At 42.0% G+C, this 27,010-nt stretch overlaps 1 protein-coding gene across 2 annotated transcripts in view; it reads left to right on the top strand.

Moving 5' to 3' along the window:
• NTRK2 (neurotrophic receptor tyrosine kinase 2) overlaps positions 1–27,010 on the top strand; it is a 223,857-nt gene that overhangs the window by 120,855 nt on the left and 75,992 nt on the right. For both annotated transcript variants that reach the window (XM_054398237.1, XM_054398238.1), the window contains one exon: positions 19,668–19,856. In XM_054398237.1, the coding sequence (XP_054254212.1) occupies positions 19,668–19,856 (189 nt within the window). The remainder of the gene's footprint in view (positions 1–19,667; positions 19,857–27,010) is intronic.

The raw sequence follows: 27,010 nt of genomic DNA on the forward strand, positions 1-27,010 counted from the left end.
CTCTCTATTCAGCCAGGATGGCCTTCTTCCTTGCCAAGTCAAGTTTCGGCACATGGGGACTGCCTGTTCCTGTGTCTTTAAGACTTCCCTTTTAAACAGTGTCCCGCTTTCCTGGGCTCCTTGGCCCTTGAGGACTTCCTCCCAGGGGAACTCTGTCGACCAGTCTCCCAAACAGGACAAAGTCTGCCCTTTGGAAGTCCAAGGTGACAATTCTGCTGAGCCCCCTCATTACTTCTCTGACAACTGAAAACTCTATCATTTTGTGATTACTGTGCTGAAGGTGGCCCTTAATCATTACATCACCCACAAATCCTCCCTTCTTAACAAGCAAGTCCATCAGGGCACCTTCTGTGGTCACCAGCTGTGTTGGGGAGTTGTCCTCCACACATTCTGGGAACCTCTAGTGCCATTCCCTCTCAACTGTGTTATGTTTTCAGCAGACATCAGGGAGGTTGAAGTCTCCCCACAAGAACATGAGAGTTCCGGCTGCCTAAAGAGGCCAAACGATCCTGGTTGGGTGGTCTATAACAGACTCTTACCAGGATATCTGCCTTGGCCTTCCCCCTGATTTTTGCCCATAAGCACGCAACCCTAATATCATAATCTCAATAAAATCAAAACACTCCTTGACATACAGGACAAGGCCACTGTCTTTCCTTCTTTGCCTATGCTTTCTGAAGAGTTTGGAGCCACTGATCGGGGCACCCCAGTTGTGTGAGACATCCCACCACCTTTCTATGATGTCCACTGTGTCACAGTTTTCCTGATGCACAATGGCTTCCAGATCTTCCTACTTGTTCCCCATGCTGTGTACATGCTATGCACTTCACCTAGTCTAATGGTCTTGCCACCTTTTTCCAGGGAGAAGTACCAGTTCCTGCCTGACATTTCTCAGGTGCTGCTCTATGTTGGAGAACATGGCAGATGATTTCTGCCATGTTGGATATCACAAGATATCTTGGATATCACAAGAATTTCTAGGGATCAGTGATTGCTGACTATGAGAAATCTTCCCAGAAGAAGGTTCTGGCTAGCCTCTTGCTGGTTGGCAAGGTTTTCTGAGCAGGTGCTGGGATCAGACACATCCTGGGCTGCATCAAAAGAAGCATGGTTGAGGGAGGTGATTCTCTGTTTCCTCTCTGGTGAGATCCTACCTGGATGAGGGAAAGGCTGTGGATGTTGTTTATCTGACTTTAGTAAAGCTTTTGACACTGTTTCTCACAGCATCTGCCTGGAGAAACTGTCTGCTTGTGGCTAAAAGAGTGGTGACAAGTGGCGTTAAACCTGGTTAGCAGTCGGTCACTAGTGGTGTTCCCCAGGGCTCAGAACTGGGACCCATTCTCCTTAACGTCTTTATTGATGATCTGGATGAGGGAATTAAGTGAACCCTTACTAAGTTTGCTGGTGACTGACACTAAACTGGGTGAGAGTGTTGATCTGCTTAAGAGAAGAAGGAGGGGTCTGCAAAGAGATCTGGGTTGATGATCTGAGATCGGTTGTGTGAGGTTTAACAAAAACAAGTGCTGGGTCCTGCATGTGGGTCACACCAACTCCATGCAACACTATAGGCTGGGGGCGGAGTGGCTGGAAAAGGACCTGGGGATGTTGGTTGACAGCCATCTCAACAAGAGCCAAGAGTGTGCTCAGGTGGCCAAGAAGGCCAACAGCATCCTGGCCTGTATGAGGAACGGTGTGGCCAGGAGGTGTAGGGAAGTGATTGTGCCTCTGTAGTCAGTACTGGTGAGGCCACATCTTGAATACTGTGTTCAGTTTTGTTTGGACCCCTCACTACAAAAATGACATTGAGTTGCTGCAGCATATCCAGAGAAGGACAACAAAGATGGTGAAGGTTCTACAGAGCACTTTTTATGAGGAGTGGCTGAGGGAACTGGGATTGTTTAGTCTGGAGGAGGCTGAGGGGAGACCTCATTGCTCTCTACAACTATCTGGAAAGGAGGTTGTAGTGAGGTGGGGGTCAGTCTTCATGTGTAGACATGGCATTTCAGGATGTGGTTTATTGGCCATGGTGGTGTTAGGTTAATGGTTGGATTTGATGATCTCAGAGGTCTTTTCCAATCAAGACAATTCTATGATTCTAATCTATGGAGTACTGTGTTCAGGTCTGGGACCACTAGTGTAAGACAGATGTGGACCTACTTGAGTGGGCCCAGAGGAGAGCCACAAAGAAAATCAGGAATCTGGAACACCTTCTGTATGAGGACAGGCTGAGAAAATTTGTTTTTTTCAGACTGGAGAAGAGAATGCTTTGCAGAGACCTTATAGCAGCCTTCCAGTACTTCATTTCATTTCATTAAGGGAGCCTACAGAAAAAATGGGAAGGGACTCTTTTATCAGGGAATGTAGTGATAGGATGAGGGGTAAGAGTCTTAAGCTGCAAGAGGATAGATTTACATTAGATATTAGGAAGAAATTTTTTTTATGAGGATGTTGAGACACTGGAACAGAATGCCCCATGCTGTGGATAACCTCTCCCTGAAAGTGTTTTGAGTCAGGTTGGATAGAGCCTTGATCAACCTGATCCGGTGGAAAGTGTCCCTACCCATGGTTCCTTCCAACCCAAACTATTCTGTGATTCCTCTGTTTGAAGGCCAGGGATGTGCATAGTTTTGGAGCGCTCCAGAGACAGGATTGAAAGCCAGGGAAATGACTTCTGTGACAAACACGCAAAAGGTATCAGTTTTTAAGTAATCATATAAATTGTACTAAAATACCAGTGTGATGCTCAGGAAGGGAAGTAAGCTATGTCTTGCTTTGTGCTCACTGTTGGACAGTTTTGGATAGCCTGTCTTCTGTGCTGAAACCTCCTGCTCTTACAACAGCCCTTTCCGAAAGGCAGATACTGCCTTCTGAGCAGATGCAAAATTTTGGCCATCAGGACCCAAAGCCTGTTAATCTAAGGAGAGACTAAACTACTTGTTAAGAAGTAAATGATAGAGTGTTAGTTCACCATCTTCCCATGCCCTCCTCTTAAAGTGTAAATGGGCGTTTGAATTTTATTTTTCAAACCTGTTTTCCTGGATGCAGTGTGTTTGGAGATGAAGAGGAGCCAGTCTAAGTCTGCAAGTTCAAGAAAGCTTTTGTAGGGCTGCAAGATGATCTTAGTGAGGGCTGAGTAAGCAGCAAAACCCATATTTCTGCAGATGTTGTTTAGAATTTGAGCATGATGTTTGGGTTGATTGTGTATAACCATTTAGTTTTGCTTTGCAGATTGTTACATTTAAGGTTAGCTAGTGCAGCTGTAAATGAAAAATGAATGGGAAGCTATTATGCTGGAATGCTTGTTGAGAAAAAATTGAGAGGTATATTTCAAAGTAGGACAACACTGGCTTCATAAGTCTTGCAGTTTTGGGTGCCTGTAAGGATCTTCCACTCAGAGATTGTGTTTTAGCGACATGTAGTTAACACTTCCACTGATGAAAATTATTTGGAAACAATTCCGGGGGAAAACCTCACTAATGTAAATTGAATGTAAAGAATGCAATTAAATAATATATATTTTAGTAGAATAACCCGCTGTTGACTGTGGATTTATTCATCATTGGTGGGTTCTCATCTGACTAAATCTATATTGATTCTGAAACCTGGAAGAAAAATCTGCTAACGCATTGATATATATGTAATTCATTGATGTATTTGTTGGTATTTGTTGAGCTACAAGCCTCCTCTAGTGCTGAACAGAGATAAATTAACATTTGGAGAACCCAAAGTGCTTTCCACAGGGCCCCTCAAGGTCTACATTTTTTGTCATTTCAGTTGCAGACAGTTGAAAGATGACCTGGGAGATTTCTTCCCTGCGCTAAATCTATATCAACTACGCTTACATCAGAAATCATGGAGATTTCTGAGTCTCGTATGAGCAGTTCCAGTGCATGAGGATGTTTTCCTAATGTTTTACTTCAGTCTTTCTTGATGGACTTCTGTTACAAAGCATAGGCATAAAATAGATACTGTACCTCATGAACCTCCTTAGACTTCTGTTCATGATAAAAGACATCCTAATTCTTCAGTCTTTCGTCAGATCTCTGAGTATTTCTAGATTTTTCCATATCATGTCTTTTAGCTAATTCCCTTGAGCAGGAGGGGCCTGTAGATGGTACCTTTGTACTCTCAAGAAAAGTCAAGAAGAATTTGAAGAAGGGAAATAGTTTCATTAGTAACGTTGTTGGGTTTGTTTGGGTTTTGTTTGGTTGGTTTTGGGTTCTTTGTGTGTGTGTGATTTTTGCTTGTTCGTTTGGGGTTTTGTTGTTGAAAAGAAAAGCACACAAGAAATAAATGGAAGTTTAATATCAAGGAGCATTTCTCTGCAACATAATGTGTCTGCTATATCATCTAACCATGTCTAACTATGCAGAATTTGGATAGTTTGCTACTCCAAATAGCTTTACTGTTCTCTCAGATAAAGACTGAATGCTATAGTGGTGTGGGAGAACTCATGTTGCTTTTGTGCACATTGTATTTATCTACTAGGCAACAGAGGACCTTACTCTCAGCCCTGGGAATGGGAATGTTAACAGATTATTTATGAGAAGTGTGGTAGAAAGCAATTGCTAATGAAGTAGTTTTTAAATTAAATGAAAGACAGGGATTTGATTTTGGGTGAATTATTCGGTTTTGCTTGATACCAACAAGCACATTCCAGATGATCTTTTTTCTTATTGCAGTGATTCTTTCACTGTAGCATTTTTGAAGGACTGTAATTTTGCTAGCTTTTCCAAGATATCCAAACCTGCAGGTGGCTATAATGAATGGTCTTGGTGATCTATATTAAAAAATATGCATTTTTTTCTTTCATTCTTTCACATATTCTGCTGCCTTGTATCCTTGTCTGGCTCACATATTCATATTGATTACACATACACAGAGGATGTTAGGGGTTGGAAGGGACCTCAGGAGATCATCAAGTCCAACCCCATGCCAAAGAAGGACCATAGAATCCAGCACAGGTCACACAGGAATGCATCCAGATGGGTCTTGAAAGTCTCTTGCGAAGGAGACTCCACAACCTCTCTGGGGAGCCTGTTCCAGTACTCTGTGACCCTGACAGTAAAGAAGTTCCTCCTCATGTCGAGGTGGAATCTCCTGTGTGGTTTACATCCATTACCCCTTGTCCTCTCACTGGGTACAATGGAGAAGAGCATATCCCCTCCCTTTTGACACCCAGTCCTCAGATATTTATAAACATTTATTAAATCACCTCTAAGTCTTCTCTTCTCCAGACTAAAAAGCCCCAGGGCTCTCAGCCTCTCCTCATAGGGCACATGCTCCAGTCCCTTAATCATCCTAGTAGCCCTCTGTTGGACTCTCTTGAGTAGATCCCTGTCCCTCTTGAACTGCAGAGCCCAAAACTGAACACAATATTCCAGGTAAGGTCTCACCAGGGCAGAGTAGAGAGGGAGGAGAACCTCCCTTGATCTGCTAGACACACTCCTCTTAATGCGTTCCAGGATCCCATTGGCCTTTTTGGCCACAAGGCCACATTGCTGTCCCTGGCATAACTTGTTATCCAGCAGGACTCCCAGGTCCTTCTCCACAGGGCTATTCTCCAGCAGATCACCTCCTAACCTGTACTGGTGCAGTTTATTATTCTTTCCCAGATGCAGGACTCTGCACTTACCCTTGTTGAACCTCATTAGGTTCCTCTCTGCCCATCTCTCCAGTCTGTCTAGGTCTCACTGAATGCCTGCACAGCCTTCAGGTGTCTCAGCCAAGCCTCCCAGTTTGGTATTGTCAGCAAACTTGCTGAGCAGACACTCTGTCACTCTGTCCCCTCATCAATGTCATTGATGAAGATGTTGAATAGGACCAGACCCAGCACTGATTCCTGGGGTACTCCACTAGTTACAGCTCTCCAGCTGGACTTGGCACCATTGACCACCACTCTTTGGAATCTATTTTGTAACCTGTTCATAATCCATCTCACTGTCTGATCTTCCATTCCACAGTTCCCTGAGCTTGCTTGCTGAAATGTCATGGGAGACAGTGTCAAAAGCCTTACTAAGGTCAAGGAAGACTACATCCACTGGTCTCCCTGCATCTACCAATTCAGTTATGACATCATAGAAGGCTATCAGATTAGTCAAGCATGATTTCTCCTTGGGAAATCCATGCTGATTGCTCCTTATTATCTTCTTCTCTTCCAAGTGCTTAGAGATGACCTCCAGAACGAGCTGCTCTCATTTTTCTATGGGATGGAGGTGAGGCTCACTGGTCTGTAGTTACCTGGAACCTCTTTCTTGCCGTTTTTGAAAACTGGAGTGACTTTGGCTTTCCTCCAGTCCTCAGGCACCTCAGGCAGGATTTTGCAAAAATGATGGAGAGTAGTAGAGCAACATCAGGCAACTCTCTCAACACTCTTGGGTGCATCTCATCAGGCCCCATGGACTTAGGAATATTCAGTTCATGTGACTGATCCCTAACCCAGTTTTTATTGTCTAGTGGAAAGTCCTCCCTCCTTCAGTCTTCTCCTTCATCCAGGTTCTGGAGTTCACAGGGGAGTTCAGTCTTAGGAGTAAAGACTGAAGCAAAGAAGGCAGTCAGAAACTCTGCCTTCTCTGCATCCTCAGTTGTCAGGGCTGCCTCCTCATTCAGCAGTGGGGCCACACCTTCCCTATTCTTCCTTTTCCTACTGATATATTTGGAGAAACTCTTCTTGTTCTTTTTTACTTCCTTTGCTAGTTTTAGTTCCAAGAGGGATTTGGCCTTCCTTATTGCCTTCCTACATGCCCTGGCAACTACTCTAAAGTTCTCCAAAGTGATGAGTCCCTTCCATGAACCTCTTCCCTGAGGTTTCCTTCAGAAGCTCCTTGGTCATCCATGAAGGTCTCCTGGCGCGTCTACCCCATTTTTTACTCAAGGGAATACACCTATTTCGGGCTCAGAGGAAGTGGCATTTAAAAATCATCCAACTTTCTTGGGCTCCTTTACCCTCCAGAGTCTTAGCCATGGGATTCCTGCAAGTATATCTCTGAAGAGGACAAAGTCAGCCCTGTGGAAGTCCAGGGTTGTAATCCTACTTACTGCCCTACTTCTATCCTGTGTAATACTAAACTCCAACATGTCATGATCACGGTCACCAAGGCTGTTCTCAACATTAATGTCTCCAACTGGTCCTTCTCTATTAGTTAATACAAGGTCTAGCAGTGCACCTCTCCTTGTTGGCTCCTCTACTACCTGCATGAAGAAGTTATTATCAGCACACTGCAAGAGCCTTTTGGACTGGATGTGCCTGGCTGTGTGGGTTTGCCAGCAAATATCAGGGTAATTGAAGTCACCCATGAGTACCAAGGAGTGTGTACTAGACGCTGCCTCTGGTTAACTGCAGAAGGCCTTATCAGCATCTCTTGCTTGATTTGGTGGTCTATAGTAGACCCCCATACTGGTTTTGCCTGCCTTTCTGCATCCCTTAATTCTTACCTACAAGCTTCCTACCTGTTCTACCTCCCCACCAGGTGCAACTTGACACATTCCAGTTGCTCTCACATGTAGAGAGCAACACCACCTTCTTGCCTTGTTGGTCTACCTTTCCTGAACAGTACATAGCCATCCATGACAGCACTCCAGTCATGGGGGCTATCCCACCATGTTTCAGTGATTCCAATTGCATCATAGTCATGCAGCCTAACACAGATCTCCATCTCCTCCTGCTTATTCCCCATTCTCTGTGCATTGTATGTAAGCACTTCAGAGAGGGAGTTAATCCATTAGTTTTCATTGCTGCTGTCTGACCACTCATGGCCACCTCCATGGCCACCAATCCATCAGTGAGCGCTGTGTATGGTGGTGTTTCCTTGTTGGCTCTTACTACCACAGGAGCCCCTGGCTCGTCTCTGTGAAACTTAGCAACTGTGTTGCTGTGTCCCAAACACGCTGCATGGCAACAGGCTGAAGGCCCTTACCAGGCCCCCATCCCTCCCACTCTGGTGTGTCGTCCCTTAGCTTATCACATGAAGGCCTCGTAATATCATTGTCCCCCTTCTCTTTCACATCTACTTGATCATTCCCAGGTTCTCCTGTGAGTCCTAACTCCTTGATAGCTCTGGCATCTTCCCCAACACATGGCTCATTATCCCCTACCTCCACTGAAGCAGCAGTGGAGCTGGCACACTACCTCACAAACATCCCAGGTTTGTTTCCAGCAAGCTTGGTTTTATCTCTTCCCTGCTTTGAATCTAGTTTAAAGTTCAATTAGAGCCCAGCCAACCCCTGCAGTGTAAACCTTCTCCCCATTTGAGAAAGGTGCATCCCATCTGCTACCAGACAGTCATGTGAGGTGAACTCATGGTCAGAAAATCCAAAATCCTTGTGGAGGCACCAGGCTTGAACCCAAGAACTGATCTGGTGAGTCCTCCTCAGTCTTTCTGGCTTGGTCCCTGCAATTGGGAGAACACTCCCTGTGCTCCCACTCCCTTGACCAGCTGGCCCAAGGCCCTGAAGTCTCTTTTGATAGCCTTCCACTTTCTTTTTTCAAGGTTGTCATTACCTGTATGGAAGGTTAATATTGGGTAATAATCTGTGTGCGTACCAGGGTAGGAAGCCTTCTTACCACATCCTTAACCTAGGCCCCAGGGAGACAGCAGACTTCCCTTTGAAGTGAGTCAGGTCTGCATATTGGGCCTTCTGTTCCTGTCAGAAGAGAGTCACCTGTAACAATGATTATTCTCTTTTTTTTTTTTTTAATAGAAGATGTTTGTTATGCTAGGCTTGGGCTTCATTAATCTTGGGAATACTTCCAAGACAGATGGTTCATCTTTCTCATTGGCTTGCTGCACTTGCAGGACATCATACCTGTTCTGCAAGGGCACCTGGGGGGCTATGGGAGTAACTGAAGCAACACTCTGCCATGCCAGTCACGAACTTGTTGCCTCTCCCCTACCCCCCCCACTGCTACATAAATCAGCAAGCTGCACAAAGCTCCTCTCATTGCCTCCAAAATGGCAGTAAGAGTAGCACATACCTCAGCATGGACAAATGGTGGTGATTTATGGGCTATGATGCTTAAGCATCATAGTTTGCAGTTGCATACCAGACCACAGTTGTGAGATCTGTTTCATGAATGCCTGTCATTTCTGCTGAAATTGACAACTTCCGTGCTGCCAGGCCAAGGCTTCACTGACAGCATCCTTTAGCGAGCTGGCTCTGAAGTGAGGCTGGGGCAGAGAGTGATCTCACACCTCTCATCCTGCACAGAGAGTATTAGCAAATCCAGCACGGGTTAGAGACCTTATCCTGTTTTCTACAGGATTTTGCAGTGCTGCAGAGGAGATTTCATGGCTTAACTGCCTTGCCAGTCTGTCTCAGATCTAGACACCTGTGTCTTTGCTTCTGAGTCCTGTAGGTCACATAGCTTTTGGGAGGTGATTTGCAATGTGAAAGGTTCCTGTAGGTCATCCTGTGGAGTTCTCCCTCTTTGGAAACCTCTCTTGCAGAAACTCTGACCTTTGGAATGCTCTAGCCTTGTCTGTAAATCGATGTGTGAATGCATGCATACAGGGGAATATAGATGAGGTTGTGAGAAGAAATGCAGCTGAAAGGAACTGACTGGGATTCTTTCACAGTCACACTCCAGAAAAAAAACCAACAAAGAAAACAAATACGCAGCTGTGGCTCTTAGATTCAAAGCCACAACAAAAAGGCCTGATGAAATACTTGAATGGCTAAAATCTGTGCACAGCCATTTCGGTGGAAATTGCCCAGATTGTGTGTTTGTTGTGCTCAGTTAGGCATTTTAAATAGGTTTTCCAGCAAGAAGAACACACATTTTAGGGGAACGACATTTAAGTCAGTGTGACTGACCTTTTGTACATGCAGTGACACTGATAATTTTGTACTGTAAAGCTGTTATGTAAAATATATAAACATATGTTATTTCCTTAGACTCTAATATATGCATTATTTAACTTATTCTAGATGGGAAAGAAAATAATCTTGCACTGTATCGTATTTGCTTTATATGAGAATCTGTAACAAATGAGGAAAGACAAAACAGTGATTTTTCACAGGAAAACAAGAGCAAGCCACGTTGAATTCTTGATCACCCAAACGAAACATTCCATAAAAGTGGTGTGGCTTCATCATGATTTTCAAACGTCCTCATTTTGTTTTGTTACTTCTTGGGGTTAAACTTTTTATATATATATATTTTTTTTTTTTTTAATATGTATATATATATATATTTATATATATAAACTTTTTTAATGACTTACTCCTGTGAGAGACCTCCAAGGAACCCACTTCTGTCTGTTATTTAGAGATTGTTACAAGTTCATGCTGACAGGGGACAGTGACATTTGTCTGCTGGGGGTGGGAAGTTCTCCAGCTCTCTGTTCTGATTCCTACAACTTTGAAGCAGCATGCTCTTGAATAGGAACCAAATTGCTTGGACAGTGTCAGTAAGCTTTTGTAAACTCCTATGTCAACAAGGAACAGAGTACAAGCTTAAACAAGTAATAGTGGGTGCAAATCGGTTAAACAGATTAATGATACCTGTCACAAGATGTGAAATTATTTATCCTCTAAACACCCAAGCCTGGCAAGGCTCAGTTTTCTGAGTCACACACCTAAAGTCTACAGTGTGGTTCTGTGGCTCCATGTGCTGCACTGGGCTAAAGGACATGTACTGTCTGAAGAGAAGTATGGTTCAGCAGGATGGGCTTGGGTATAACGTTGCTTGGGGGTGATCTTATTCTGGTATTTTCTTCAGCAAAACAGAATTAACCCCATAGTAGGCCCCTTGTAGCTGAGTGTCATAGTGATTGAGATGACTATTTTTTTTTTTCTTGGAAGCTGGCAAGGATGGAGGTATAAGAAAAGTAGGGTCAGTTAGAAGGTGGGACGAGGCAGGAAATACTATTGCTCTGCATAGTTGAACTGCTGACAAAGCATAGGATCACCTTGCCTTGAGCTTTCCCTCATTAAAAGCATTGGCAGCTACAAAGACCATCATTTTAATAAGCCCACGCTAGATTTGTAGAAGAATTTGACAGTACTTTGAACAGTTCCACCAAGCAAAGGGACACTAAAATGTTTTCTCTGAGAAGCTTATTCAGACAGTTTTGAATTGTTTCCTTGTGTTCTATTTATGCCTTTTAATTCAATTCGCTGTATTCAGCATACAGCATTTTAAGAAACCGATAATATAAAATAGCATTTCTTTAATTGCATTACTTTCTATTCGGCTGGGCTCTCTTATCCATTCTAATAGAATTGTATAAACATGATTCAGTATCAGAGTTGTTGAACTTAGGAATGTGGAATATTGAAAGTAAAGCTTATGGCGTTTTAGAGAAAGGTGTGCTAAGCTGCATGATTGATGAGCTGTCTTCCAAAGGGAGTGAAAGATAAAATAGCAATGCAAGAGTTAAGCTACAAAAGATTGTTCTGATAAGAAAGTCAGATCCTAGCTTGATAACAGGGAAAAAAAAAGAGTATCTGTTCTTGCTGAAGCAGAAAAACTTACCTTTTAGTCATGCAGAAGAACTTGGAATCTGCAGCAAATATGGGAGTCTCCTAGGAAAAGAAATCTTGTGTAATTACTTTTTCAGAACAAGGTAATTAACTAGTGAAAAATAATGCCCCTCCCAAAAGGAGATAGAGAAAAGATTCAGTGTCACCTCAGAATTAGCAGAGGTGATGCTGAATGATACGACATGCACTTACTGTCCTTCTTTTGGCTTGATGGCGTGTTATTACTATGTCCCCAAACAGACTGGTCTCTTGTTCCCAGAAGAGCAAAGAGGAAGTAATGCTAGCAAGGTCAACTGAGAAGTCTTCCAAGCAGTCAGTGTCATTTTTCATGGAAGGAGCCATGGTTATTAAGGCATCACATCACAAAGTCATCTCTATAAACAGTCCTCTTTATGTGAGCTGTCTTGTAACACTTGACTAAGCAGATACGTCCTTGTAATTACACAACTCCAACCACAAAGCTAAAATCAGATGGTTTGTTGATAATTATTATTCCTGTTGTTTTTTAGTGTTCCTGAGCCATTAGTAATGACTTCTGGGATAAGTGATGCACAGAAGCGTGTTGTGAGGGGTATGCAGGATATTTTAGCCCCCAAAGTATCTTATTAGACCTTGAACACAAATATGCAGAGTCAGTTGCTTATATCTTTGACACAGTAGAAGGAGTAGATGGACATAGTGTGAGTTTATGACCATCTAAAGGTTGAGTATATGTGCTTGCAAGGGCATGCCAGATGCAAACTAGTCACATATATTCTTTCTGATTCTGCCTTTGAGAGCCTCTTCTTTTGCCTGAGCCTGCTTAGCTGAGTCATGCTATTATTCACTTCAGGACTCTTACTATACTTTGATGAGCAGGAAGGTTATGTGGATTATTCTGGTGGCTGCTGGTAGTAACGTGTTGCCACAGTCAACTACCTAAGCATTAGCAGAAGTCCTAAATAACGCAAAGCAAAATGTAGTTTCAGCAAATAGCAATGTAGATAGGTCTTGTTAGCATGCATTTTAAAACTGCTTTAACTTTAGTGTCAATAAAAGCAGCAGAAAAGGCTGTATTTTATAACTGTGGAACTCCTTCTCCTGGACAGAAACAGTATCATGTTGTTACTTTTATTAAATTTTATGTCTAAACCTAATGAAACTCCAATTTGCTGACACCGTGGAAGTCAAGGACAGTGTGGAGATGCACTGTTCAAGATGTAGCACAGAAGTGGGTTATATTTCAGGAAGGGGTGCTGGCACTAGTGAAGGTCAGTACTCCAGTAGTGTTTAATTGTCTCCAGTTTTCTGTAGGATGTGTAGGAGTTTGCTCTTTCTGCCCATCCCCATACCATGTCCCAAAACTTAACTACGGGAGATATTTTGGTGTTACTGAATCATAGAATGGGTTGGGACCACAACTCTCTGAGTGTGACCATCCAGCCAATTCCTTATGCAGTGAGTGGTCCATCCCTCATCTTCTTGTTTTTTGTACTTAGTGACCAGGATGTCATGCAGGACAGCATCAAATGCTTTGCACAAATGCTGCAGTCCAAATGCAGTCCAGGTAGATGACATCAGTTGCTCTTCCATTATCCACTGATGCTGTAACTCTGCCTTAAGGAGGATCTGATCTATGATCTTGCCAGGCAAAGAAGTGAGACTGACTGGCCTGTAGTTCCCTGGGTCTTCCTTATCTCCCTTTTTTTAGATGGGGTTATGTTTCCCCTTTTAGAGTGAGTGGGAACATTGCCAGACTACCATGGCCTTTAAAATATGATGGCCAGTGGCATGGCAACTTCATCCATCAGTTCCCTCGGGACCTGCAGATGGATCTCATCAGGCCCCAAGGACCTGAGCATCTGCAGGTTCTTTAGAGAGTTTTGAACCTAGTCTTCATTTATAGTGGGTGGATCTTCCTTCTCCCAGTCTCTGCCTGTGCCTTCTGGAACTTGGGTGGCTAGAGCCCTTGCCAGTGAAGGCTGATACAAAGTCATTGAGCACCTTGACCTTCTCTGTATTCCTTGTGACCAGGACCCCATTTTCCTTCTGGAGAAGCCCCACATCTCCCTTAGCCTTTATTTTGTCACTGATATACCTGAAGAACTTCTTCTTGTTTCCCTTGGTGTCCTTAGCCAAATCTAACTCTGTGTTTTAGCTTTCCTAGACTGATCCCTGTCTGCTCAGACAACTGTTTTATAAGATACCAGGGTGGTGCTCTCTGTCAGCTCTTCATCGAAACCCAGGTGGAGTTCCATAGACTCCAATTGGTCATTGCTGTAGAGGGCAACACCCCTTCCCCTTATCCCCTGCCTGTCTTTACTGATTATCTTGCATCAGTCTATTTCTACACTCCAGTCATGAGAGCCATCTCACCATGTCACAGTGATGTTCATCACAGCCCTCCAGACACGCACACATCTGTAGCTCTTCTTGCTTGTTCACCATGCTCCATGTGTTAGTGTTGGGCCTCTACTGAAGCTGATTTACCAACTGGAGTTCCCACATCCTGAACTTCAGATGCTTTCTCCCAAGCCTGCGGTCGCCAGGCCCAGGGTGTCTGTTAGTGTCATTGGCTTTGATTTGGGATGTTTTGAGGATCCCTTCCCCCAGCAACCCTAGTTTGAAGCCTTCCTCACTAGACTCACGGCTAAAGGTGTTCTCCTTCTCTGAATAATGTACCCCAAAACATCAGATTTTGCAAAGTAAGTCCCTTGGCTTATGTAGCCAAAATCCTGTCCATGACATGACTCCCTTAACCATTTATTGATTTTCCCAATTTGATCAACCCTTTTAATCCCCTTCCCTTTAACTAGGAAGATTGATGAAAAGGCAGTCCTTCTTCCCAAGTCCTTCACTGCTGCTCCCAGTACCTTGTAATCCCTCTTGATGTTCAGATTGCTCACAGCTGTGTCACTGCTGCCCACATGAGACGGCAGCAGCAGCTGGTAGTCAGTGGGATGGACAAGGTCTGGCAACATCTCTGTTACATCCTTGATGCAGGCCCTGGTAAGCAGCACACCTCTCTATATTGTGGGCTGGGACTGCAAATAGGTGTGTCTGTGCCTCTAAGAAGAGAGTCACCCACTACTATTTATATATATATATATATATATATATGTATATATATTATCTGCTGTTTTATTCTTGGTTCCTGTACTTGTTATATAACAGGGCACTGGTCAGGTCTGAGGACTTAGCAGATGCAGGCTCTTTTTTATCCTCATTTTTCTCCTCAGTCTGCAGAGCTATGAATCAGTTCTTCAGGGTCATGTCAGGCTTTGAGGGAGTTTCTTCCTCCTGGTAGTTCTTGCCCTCACAATTTGCCGTTCCCCAATGTTGCTGGCTCTCTCTGGGTGTGCTGGTATGGGAGTTTGGGACTGCTGGGCCATAGGCTGTGATTTCAGAGCAGACTGCACTTGGATCCAGCTATCTAGCTCCATTTCTGCCTTCCTGATACTATGCAGCCAGTCTTCCTGCAGCTCAGCCACGTGCTGCAAGTCACCCACCTGAGTACACCTTTTGCAGGCAAGTTTGCCCCCACCTCCACACAAGGAGAAAGGTCAAGGCACTTCCCCCCACAGACTGAGGTCTTCACAGCTACTTGTCCCTTTAGCAGCTGTGTTTGGGTGGAGGCATAGGGTCGTCTCTGGGGTGGGTGGTGCCTACTTCACCTTGGCAGTGAGTCACTGCTGCTCTGCCTCAAGGGCCAGTTAGGATCAACCTTCTCTCACCTCTGGAGTGGGCAGAGCCTGAGCATCCTTCTGAGGCATGTGATGCACTGCTTGCCCACCCTGTGCTTGGTGGGCAGCAGCTTCTGCAAGGTGTGTCTGGCTGTGGCCACCACTGCCCTGGAGGTGCCCGCACCTTGGCAGCCCCTGCCCCAGGTGCTCTCCAGGCATGTCGGGTCCTTCCTCTTACCACAGTTTTCCCTGGGCAAGAGGAACTCCCTTCCACCAGGTCCACCAAGAACTGTTGTTCTGGTTTAGGCCAGGCCAACTCAGAAGCTGCTACTCTTGGCAGCTTGTATTGCTTGCCAGCTTTCAGTGTAATTTATTTTCTTAAACGACACCATATTTTCAGACAGCTACTATATTTTTGTGCACAGAAAAAAATTTTCTTGGGCCTAGTTGATGCAGAATGGACAGGTCTTTTAGCTCAACATCAGAGAAAGAAGAAATTCAGTCCTGCAGTTCCTAGCTCTCAAATTTCTTCTCCAGAACATGCTACCATTTCTTATCTAGCCCCAGTTTCTATGTTCTTAAGATAAGAAATATGGTCTAAAAATAAAATCAAGATGTTGGGCAGTGCTTTTGAAGGTGGAGAAGGCCTCTGGAATTTTCTTAAAAGCTCAACCTGACTGTGAGTCATCTACTGGCAACAGCTAATGGCTGTTGACAACCCATGATTTTCACTCTCACCAGTGATGTTTTGTCTAAAATTTTCAGATTTCAGGTATGAAACCAACAGCAGATCTTTTCAAAAACAGTGATATGTGATTGAGGGTAATTATCATTCTCATTCAGCCTTTGACAAGTAATTTAGTGACCCCATTTCACATGGATAGAACCACACTTTAAGGCACTTTAAGAAATTACTCTTCACTTTGTGCTCAGTGCACAGGTGATGACCTCATCTTGCATCCTAAAAAAAGAGTTTGGCATTATTAGAATATCAGTCATAGCCAGGTGCAGTGCTGGCCTGTAATTGTAATTTGGCTTAGTGCATTCAAAAAGTGAAATGGAACTTGATGGCAAGTGGATAGTCTGACAAATAAGCGAGTGTGGAAACCAATTATGTGCCACTTTGCTCAGTGACAAAAAGGACCCAGCAAAGGAGAAGTTTGAAAGGATGTGAGCTCAATTGCCTCTGATACAGAAAAATTTCCACCTGTTCAGATCTCATTGTCCTAATTAGAGAAAAGATATAGAGAAAATAGGAATTTTTAACCCACATAGGTACTTCCAAAGACCCTTACATGAGCTGATTACTTGCTAATAAGTGAGAATAAGCACTAAGTGAACCAGCATAAAGTTCCCAGAGTTGAATTTTTCTGAAACTGTTTCATACTGCCAGGAATTGCTTTGGAAATTACCTGTATCCAAGAGCTGAATGCACTTGCAGGCTGCTTCATATCACAAAGATAACTGGTTTTTACCAGTTAGCCTAATAGAAAAAATAGATTTACAGAACAATTGTCTGCTTTTCACCTGGAGCACTTTGCAGTTTGTACTGTTTGAAAAGATAGTTGACTGTACAAAATTGGATCTTGGAGTAGTGCAGAAATGATTTGGTGAAGAGAATGAGTTTCTATTCATTATTCCACTTCAATGTCTCAAAATGTGTAATGATCACTTTTCCTTGCTATCACTGCCTGTGTGGTGGAAGCAAACAGTGGCAAATGAGCCTCTTCCTCTTGTGCAGCAGAGAACAGGAGGTCTGAAAAGGACTTACAGAGACGTGCCTCTATTGAATTATAGAGCCAAAAGAATTTGTATGTTTGGTTTAAGGAAAGGGATTTCTCCCTTATTTTAAAGCTATATGAGTGTAAAAGGACATTATTTTCACAACAAAACATGTAATTTTTGGCCTGCCTTTTGGAGCCTGGTTCCTTTAGCTTGATACTCAGAAAGTTTACAGTCATAACAATAACTAGAAAAAAATGAATGTGCTTTTAAACAGATTTGCACTTTAATGCTTCTACACAGAACTGGAAAATGTGTTGAACCTTCCTGTAAGTATCTTGTGTGCCATCTGAGGGAGGGACTGTTTCCCACAGTTTGGTAGGTTCTGTGCTTCATTAGAGAAATCTTCCCCAAAAACTTTTAGTCTTGGCAGTTTTCCTAGTAGAATCAATCTTTTCAGGATCTGGATGATCAGTAATGACAAAACCAGCATTGGTATTAATATTTCACTTGATAAATTGCAAAGATCTAGACTTCACTTACATTTGTCAACAGTGGCTTTCCAGTGGAGTGCAAGGTATTTGAAAAATTGCCTCTTAATGTTTCAGTCTAGTGGGGGAAGTACTTTTTCAAACTAGGAGAACATTTCCCTTATGTACCATTAAACCAACTGGGCAGGAAGGGAAGCCGGACAGGGGTGGGAGTACATTTAAGTCTCCAAAGGTAGGCTTGAATAGCCACATATATAAGTTTTGTTCCTGTGAGCCATACTGTATAATGATAAAGTGCTTTTGTCAACAGTAAAGTGAGGCACAAAAGAGTTAGCAGTTTATTTTCCTTAAAGCTGCCCTTTGTTGGCTGCTGTGTTCTCATGGTGTTCTTTGCCTGTGTATTTGCAATGATGGATCCTGCCTAACTTCTCTCACATTCTCAATGATGTGTCTACAGGACATGCTGTGGATCCCCATTCTCTTTCTTTCTTTCTTTCTTTCTTTCTTTCTTTCTTTCTTTCTTTCTTTCTTTCTTTCTTTCTTTCTTTCTTTCTTTCTTTCTTTCTTTCTTTCTTTCTTTCTTTCTTTCTTTCTTTCTTTCTTTCTTTCTTTCTTTCTTTCTTTCTTTCTTTTCTTTCTTTCTTTCTTTCTTTCTTTCTTTCTTTCTTTCTTTCTTTCTTTCTTTCTTTCTTTCTCTCTTTCTTTCTTTCTCTCTTTCTTTCTTTCTTTCTCTCTTTCTTTCTTTCTCTCTTTCTTTCTTTCTTTCTTTCTTTCTTTCTTTCTTTCTTTCTTTCTTTCTTTCTTTCTTTCTTTCTTTCTTTCTTTCTTTCTTTCTTTCTTTTTCTTTCTTTCTTTCTTTCTTTCTTTCTTTCTTTCTTTCTTTCTCTTTTTTCTTTCTTTCTTTCTTTCTTTCTTTCTCTCTTTCTCTCTTTCTTTCTTTTTCTTTCTTTCTTTTTCTCTTTCTTTCTTTCTTTCTTTCTTTCTTTTTCTTTTTTCTTTCTTTCTTTCTTTCTTTCTTTCTTTCTTTCTTTCTTTCTTTCTTTCTTTCTTTCTTTCTTTCTGTCTTTCTTTCTGTCTTTCTTTCTTTCTGTCTTTCTTTCTTTCTGTCTTTCTTTCTGTCTTTCTCTGCATCCCCTGCCTCTCCTGCAGACACAGACGTCATCTATGTGACAGGTTATTCAGCTCTGTTTTGCCTTTGCAGTATTCCTTCTGTCCAGCCTAAAATTCAGTCTCAGGCTCCAGCATTTTGCAATGGCGTGACTGGCAGCTTGGAGCAAATACAGTTTTTCGTCATCATCAAGGTCCTTTCTGCTGCCCCCTTCTTTGGTGGGAAGTCACTGCTGCCTGCAGGCTAAATGCAGGTGTCATCTGAGAATGCCGTTATAGGACAGGCACTTCAAGAGGGCGAATTTCCCATCTGTTTCTGGCAACATCTTCCTTGTTACAATTAGAAGATGTGAATGCCACTTCAAAACCCATGATTAGCATGGAAGGAAAGTGAACTGTGACATGTATGATCTTCACTGGCTTTTCAGTGGGGAGATTACACAAAATGTTGTCTCTGGTAAATGGCCATTATGGTTTTCTTTGAATACTGAATGTAACTAGAAGATGTAATGTGGTGACTAGATGCAGGTATGGATTGGGGAGACAGTAGGATGCTCCCACAGGCTGGACAAACCCGCTGCAGTGACCCCAGATTTTGCAGTGGGGTGGGATGTGTGTTTCTCACTACTTGCCTCAGCATCTGCTCTGCACCTTCTGTGGCTGTTCAAATTGTCCCCTGAATTTTAGCCCTCAGCTATGTTGGTTTTCCAAAATAACTAGCTTCCCAGATGAGGATGAACCCATCTCCTCTGTCTTTTATCTTGTCATATGCCACATCAAAGGGGGGGTAGGCATTCCCTGGACTTGTGACAATTATTGCTTATCCAAGCAGTGTATAAAGTAAAAAAGTTATTGCGTATATTTCATAGCTTGTTTCTGAGAATGACTGAAAGATTTCAACAAATTTGGAGACCTTTCCCGGTGACACATTATGCTGGACCCTGACATATTTACTCTAGGTGATCTGCTAGTACAAAAATTTGCTTCACATTCCAACTCTGATAGAAAAAAACACCCACTGTTATCCATCTGCACCTCGACATACAATATTCCTGAGGTAAGGTCCACAATACACACAAAGAGAGCTGTTGACTGTGGCGATGGAGGACAAATTGGTCAGAGTAGAAATAAAAACAGAATGATCAGAGGGAAGGGAACTGTGTGCTGAGTTACAGGAAACTCTTTTTTTTTCTAACCGTAGGTCCTTCTTCAGTTATCAGCAATGATGACGATTCAGCAAGTCCCCTCCACCACATCTCAAATGGCAGTAACACTCCATCTTCTTCTGAGGGCGGTCCTGATGCAGTCATCATTGGGATGACAAAGATTCCTGTCATTGAAAATCCTCAGTATTTTGGCATTACCAACAGTCAGCTCAAGCCAGACACCTGTAAGTACAAACACTGTATGTGTTTCAGTTATTCATTTTACCTATGTAAGTGCTGGGGCTCCTTAGCAGACCTAGCAGAACAAAATGCTCTGAATTCCCGGGAGTGGGGGGTGAAGTTAAAATCTATGTAGTTTGTTAAAGGTACATGGGATGAACTGCTTTACATCTGTGAAAGCCAAATCAGTCCTTTGGATGGGTCAGTGAAGTTGGCAATCCATGTTCCATCAAAGTTACCTGTAGCCTTTCCATTGATTTCAGTGGTCTTTGTCCACTCCCATGCACAGAATGTGTTCTTGGGAGAAAACAAATCCTGGATCAGAAGCAGAAGTCAGTTTTGTTACATATACACTGCTTTTAAACTGATCATAATGGCCAATTAACATAACCTAACTTTGAAATCTGAGTGTTTGTAAAGTGATAAGAATGAAAGGGGTTAAAACTTCATTTTTAAAAATTTCATTGTATAATTCAACCACTACAGATGGAAAAGATGTTGAGTATTTAAAAGCAGAGCAGAAGGTTGCATGATGGAAAATAATGTTACATATAAATTCTTTCATGTTCAATTAGATGCAGGTGAATATGAAAAAATATGAAGAGTTAAATGTGATTCACTATGAATAGTTCAAAACAGACTATCCTTGACTTCATATGCTAGTCTTCAAACCTAGTAACAGTTCTAGAATTGGACATGTGAAATAGTAACAGTGACTAGCATTGTGGCAGATAACTACATGAATACCTGAAGGACATTGTGTTTAATAACAAATACACTGCTTACTATTTTTCATCAGTACATTAACCTCTTTAAGTGTTTCAGAGAAGGTTGTTCCTGCCTTTCTGCTCCCCGCTGCCTTTTGTGTGTGAGTGTGTGTGTGTGTGTGTGTGTGTGTGTGTGTACATACATTTCTGGAGTGTCACTGGAAGTCTGAGCTGCATCTCTGGGAAGTAACTCAAATACTTTACTTCGTGAAGATTCCCAGTATAGCTGGTGAGCACTGGGCTGTGCAGCTAAGGGATTCTACATCCTATCTGTATCCTACCCTGAACGATACCATTTCATAGCACAAACTGTAGTCTGGGGGCTTACTGCCCAAGTCAGAAGCCTTTGCCTTCAGTTTTGCAAAGCTTAAATGCCATAATTCCTTACCTGTGAGGAGGACTTGCATGCATACATGTATGCATGACTTCTAAGGTTGCAAATACTGATGCTAGACTACCTGCATATCTTGTGAACATTAATGCTCATATACATCTAGATTGTTGCACTAAACACATTCCGCTGAATGAAGTTCCTGCAATGCAAAAGAAGTCTTCTCCTACCATTTTATTATACATCCCTCAAGTTCACTCTTGCCGTAGCTTATTTGTTTCAGCAGTGATACGCCCAAATTCTCTTCTACCAGAGGATACTTGAATAATCAGGCCAAGCAGAGGGATGTGGAAAGTAATCACTGAACTGCTGATTCTTGATCAGCACAAGGGAAATGTTCTAATCAGAATACATCTGTATAACATTAATTCCTATGAAGAGCAGAAGCTACCAGGGAATCAGAAATGGGCAACATGCCCACTGGAGCTCTCTGATGTTATATAAAAGTCCCTGCTTTTAAATATGAGGATACTGTACCTCTGTTCTTAGCTATATTAGACAACATTATAGCTCTTTAAATAAACATCACTGACTACAGAATATTTAACTTTCAGCATTAATGTTGAAACAACTTACATGCTGTTCTGGGGAAAAAAAAATAGTCTGTACCAAAATACAGAATTCTCTAACATTTAGTGAGCTGCACATGAAGTACAGACATTAAATCACAACATACTAGTGCTAAGTAGGTTTTGGTCCTAAAAATATGTAAGTGTGTGCTTGGTTTTATGAGCTGCAGTGAATCCCACATGGTGACAGAGAAATTAATCACAGCACAAGAAGTTCAGTTCGTGCATAAATGCTTATGCACAAGTCTTTGCTTTGGTACTCTGGGGAGGTTTGTGGGGCTGATGCTCTTCATTCTGCCACGCTGCCACGGTGGTCCCAGTCTTTGTGTTTTTATGGCTTTAGCAAAGGTGTTTTTATTGCTTTAGCAAAGAGAGACAAGTAAATTATGGCAGTGTATAAACCAAGGAAGATACCTCCTGCCTCACTGAGCATCTGTCCAATAAAGATAGTAATTAAAATTGTTTTGGATAAAATTGATCTTCCTAGAAAAAATTTCACATGCACTCTCTGTCTCTCTCACTCGCTTATTATTACAGAGCTGCCCCTACCCCTTCTTAACCTGACAGCCTTCTCCTGGTGTGTACATGTGATATTTATAAATGTCTAAGTTAAGTAGCAGTCATACCTTTTTCCTGTTTACAATATTGCCAGCTCCAGATTGTCATCTGGTTTCTCATCTCCAGCAACATTTCTGGTTATTTCCTATCTGGCCTAAGTTCCATTGTCCAGTAGCATTAGACAAAGAAATCACTTACAGTGGTGCTCGAAAAGATTCTTATGTATTTAGCATATGTTGGTCTATAGAAGAGGATGAGACTCCAAGATAGGTGAAACTACACAGATTACATTGCAGTTTTCACAGAAGTTGGAGTAGTGCATCTGTTGTGAGTAGCAAGTCAAGTAGCTTTTTTTTTCTGTTCTTAAGCCGTAGTTTGACTTGTCTACAGATAACCATTTCTGAATACAGTGTATCAAGCCCCACTGCAAATTATTAGAAGTGTGTGTGTTTGAAAGAAAAGTAAAAAGTTGTTTGCAATCAATTTAGTTTGAAATTCCATCACTGTATCAGTAAATGGGTACTTCCACTACTGAATAACTAAATCCCAAAGAGTGATGGTTTCTAAAGAGTCTGTTTTGGGCTAGAAGTTACAGCACTTTCCTCCTATTGAAAGAGGTGGGAAAACCAAACTGATGAAGACCAAAGACCCAATGAGTTGATAAATCAAGTTTCAGTGATCACTCAGAAGGACTAAAGGTCAGTCCCAGGTTTCACCTTAAATGCTCATCTGTTCCTTTAATTGACATAACAGTAGATGATTACTCATCATCTTCCAACTGGGATTGGCTGATATTCTCACTCCACTTGCTCATCATCTTAACTACCCATTTTCCTCACCCACTTGATCAGCAAACCCACTGACATTTCTTCAGCGCTTGTCTGACAGCCTCTCATAGCACTCCTGGCCTTTCCTTTCCTGCCACGTGACCTTGGTTGCTGCTGGCTGGTGGGCTCATCTGCCACTCCGAGATCTTGAATGTGTCCACCTTGAGTGTTCACAGTCTGTGGTGCATTGACATGTGTCTGATACTTACCAGGCTTCTTGGTTCATTTTTGTGTGAAATCAAAAGGTATTTCGTCTTTGGCACAACTTGGCTAACAGTGACAGCTCTGATTTCACATGTGCAAGAAAAAGTCTGCAGACTGGACATGGTGAAATCCTCTTTGCACTTCAGTCATTTTAAGTCAGGTTGTGCAGTATTATCATCATCCTGCAAACCCCTTGCCTGGGAATTAACACTGGTTCAGTTGTTGCTGCTGAAAACTGGACCATAACCTTGTAGTGAAATAACATCACCAGGTGCAGAAAACTGGTATGGATGGCAAACTTTAAAAGGATTTTCGTACCCCAAAATGAATTGGATGATGTAATGTCTTGTGGATGTAGATGCTATCTATTGCTGAATGGTTAACTTCTCTATGAAGCTCTCACAGCCCCTAAGCTATTTGCTACTTTCATTAATGCCATGATACTAAAAAAATTAATATTCTACATCTCCATGCAGAAATTATAGTTGCTAAAGTTGCTAACCAAGTCTACCAGACTTCTTAAAACAGGATAGGAGAAACAAAGCCATTTTCCCCATGAATGGCTGTGGACATTCTTCATTCATCACTCACCTCACAGCCCAGTGTTTGGAATGTATCAGCCAATTACTTTTACTTTTCTGTGGTTAGCATTACTGTGTTGGTACTAATGTGAAGAGCAAAACCGGAAGGAGGGAGCATACATAAAAACTCAGTGGAATTTCCCAGACTGAGGCTTGCAGGTGTTTTTGAAATTTTGGTAAACAAAATTTTCTGTAAATCTCACTCCAGTAACTCCTACCCCGACCCACAAAGTCACAGTGGTGGATTGGGTGAGACTGAAAGGAAGGCTGCAGCTTTGCTGTGTCCTGAAGGAGTTTGCAAGATACTGTGAATCATCATAGTTTGTGGGTGGTTTAGTGGCAAGATGTTTTCAGTGGCTGGCCATACCTACAGCCATTGTGTTTCAGATGATGTGGTATGGATTGTGACTTGGGAAATTTGAGTGTAATTATTATATAGTCCTAGTATTTCATCTGCATTTCTGTAGGTTGGAATTGTGTTCCTTCAAGTATAGGATTGTGGATATGCAATTAGATAATAATTATTGTATTTCCAGTTGGCCTCTGTTAGACAAAGTCTGCAACTGAATAAAGGTTGGTAGAAATAAGTTTTGTAATTAATTTTTATTGCTTTTACTGTTTTGAAAAAATGAATTTACAGTAAATAGCTCCATTTCTACAGTAAAATTGCTAATTGCATGTGCAAAGCAAATTTTGAAGGCAGAAATTTTGAAACCATGCCTATTCCATCCTGTTTTGAACACTGAAATTTTCAATTTATGCTTTCAATTTATTTACAGTTTAGGGATTGTTGCACCAGTTAGTTAAAGATTATCTCAGTCTGTTTCTGACTTTTTTAGTACTTTAACTATGGATTTCTTTTTAACATATATGTAGCTAGACTTTGGTTGTCCCAGATAGGCAGGAAAGTTGCAGAAACAGTCTGCTTTGGTCCACCACCTTCTTGAACGACTTCTAAAGGAGAAAAGAAGTCTATTCTTATAATTTTATCATGACTCTCACAGTACTGGACTTTTCTCTTTGAAGCTATAGGTCTTGGATTCTGGTGCTGATGTCAGATTTTATTGTAGAATGACAAAATATGAAGAAAAGCTTGAGAATGTGAGCCAGACTACAGAAGGCTAAGGAAACAGGAGATGAAAAAAAAAGATGTCTGGAATTGTTTTTCTTCTGTTTATTCCAGTCTGATTCCTTTTAAACGCAGTTTCATTATTTGGGAACATTGGAGCATGGCAGCAACATCTGAGGAAGCAGAGCTGGCCCTGCTCTGCCAGCCTGGGGAGATGGCCTTGCCATGACTGCCAGAGAGAACAGAAGGGAACAGATGCCAGGACCCATTGAGTTGCATTTCCTCTCCCAGGTCATTTGTGAAAGGGGGCAGCTACTTGCAGTTCAATACCCAGTTGTTTCTGTGGCTTTAACCACTCACACTCTGTAAGGCAGACTGGTCTCTCTTTGTTGTGGCGTAAACCAACAATCTTCTCCCGAGCCCTTAGATCACTAGCAATATGAAAATAGAAGTAGTTGTCTGTATTTCCAGGGCAGGTTCAACAGAAGGAAGGGATGTGGTCATCTAGTGTTCTCAGGCATCTTTACCTCAGGAGTCCCCACAGCAGAGCCTTGCCCCAGCATGTGTTAATCGCTGGGTGCATGAATACTCCCTACTGGCAGGGTCATGGAAGCCTGGTAGTTAAAGCTGTAGGCAAAAATGAAACTTCACCAAGAGAGCCTCTGCACTGCAGGGGTCTGCCAGTTTTCTGACCTAGAGCAGCAGGTCTGTCCATTTCTGTGTGCTGCTCATCCTGCTATTACCATGTCCTCTAGAAGATAGCAGTGCACAATGAATGGACTGCCTACAGCAGGCAATCTCCATTTGATTCCATTTCCCACTTAACAAATTTTGCCATGCTCCAAGTTATATCTGTCACCCTACACCTTCTTTAAGTTTTGAGGAATGGGTGATTTTTGACACACATTACAGGGTGATAAATGTGTGGGTTGGTCCCTGTACACAGAAGGTCTCCCAAGAGAAATACTTTGTCAGCATTTATGTCTCTTTTGAAAAGTTTTCATGTGAGTGACAACAAAAGAAAGGCTGCTGTAGTGGTTTCTTAGCCTAAGATTGGGAAATTTCTATGAAATCCCAAAGTTCTCAGAGCAGAAAATCTTTAAGCAGCTCATTTTCCTATAAAAGACACCATGAGCTCAACAGCCAGAACACTGGGGAGTAAAACTATCAATGTTACTGAAATCCAGACTTGAAGGAAAACCCTTACTGTCCAGGCTGATCTTGCCAGTCTTGACATCTGTTGGTAGTTGGGATTTCAAAGGGACCTGACTTTGGGATCTTTGCATTCTGAAAGTCTAAAAGCTTTAGATGCTGAAAGCCAAGTAAGAATGAGGTTGAGATTTAAAGGAGGGATATACGTGTGTTTGCTGATTGTCCTTACCGTGTTGTGAGCCTTAGTCTGGAGGTATTTTATTGTCTAGGTAAATGTATAAGAAAGATATTGGCTGACTAACATTATAAAGATACATGAAGGTATTTGTAGTTTGATTGCATATTTTAATTGCAGTCACCATTCAAAATGTGTGTCCTTACAATTGTTCATTAAGTCATACATATGACACAAATGTCAACCATGTGTATTGGTGGTGTGTTTCAGTAGTCACATTTGACTTTTGCTAACTGGGCAGGAGATATGCTGCCCAGACCATAGCATATGGAGCCTCAGATATTTTTCACAATAGTGTGGTCACGTATTTCCTCCCCAACAAATGAAATGTAACAGGGAATAAATAAATTAACGAGAAATTACATTTTTTCACCCTTCCTGCTCATTCTGAGACTTGGTGGATCTCCACTGTTTTTGTTCTCTAACCAAATGAAAGAAATTCTTCCAAAGGCAGAAGCCTTCAGCTTGAAAAGTGTGGGTTTCTACCTCCTTAAAAATTCAGAATTTGAAAGAAAGGAATATTTCCACATTTAGAAGAGAACCCGTAGAATGACTTTTCCCCCCAGAAGTTATTTGTGTTGCAGCCTTGATCTGTGCATGAAGTCCATTTACATCTAATAAAAAAGGTGAGAAATCTAGCTTTTAGCAGATTATTTGCATTTTGTCACACAGAATGTTATTCTGTGACCTGAGTTATTTAGTAAACTACTTGCTTTGCAACTGCAGAAAGCTTGGACAGTGATCTTTAATTTATGAATAGCATGAGTGCTTTATCACCTGGAAATACAGCACATGAAACATACTTC

Source organism: Indicator indicator, chromosome Z (genome assembly GCF_027791375.1).
Source record: "Indicator indicator isolate 239-I01 chromosome Z, UM_Iind_1.1, whole genome shotgun sequence".
Classification (NCBI taxonomy): Eukaryota; Metazoa; Chordata; class Aves; order Piciformes; family Indicatoridae; genus Indicator; species Indicator indicator.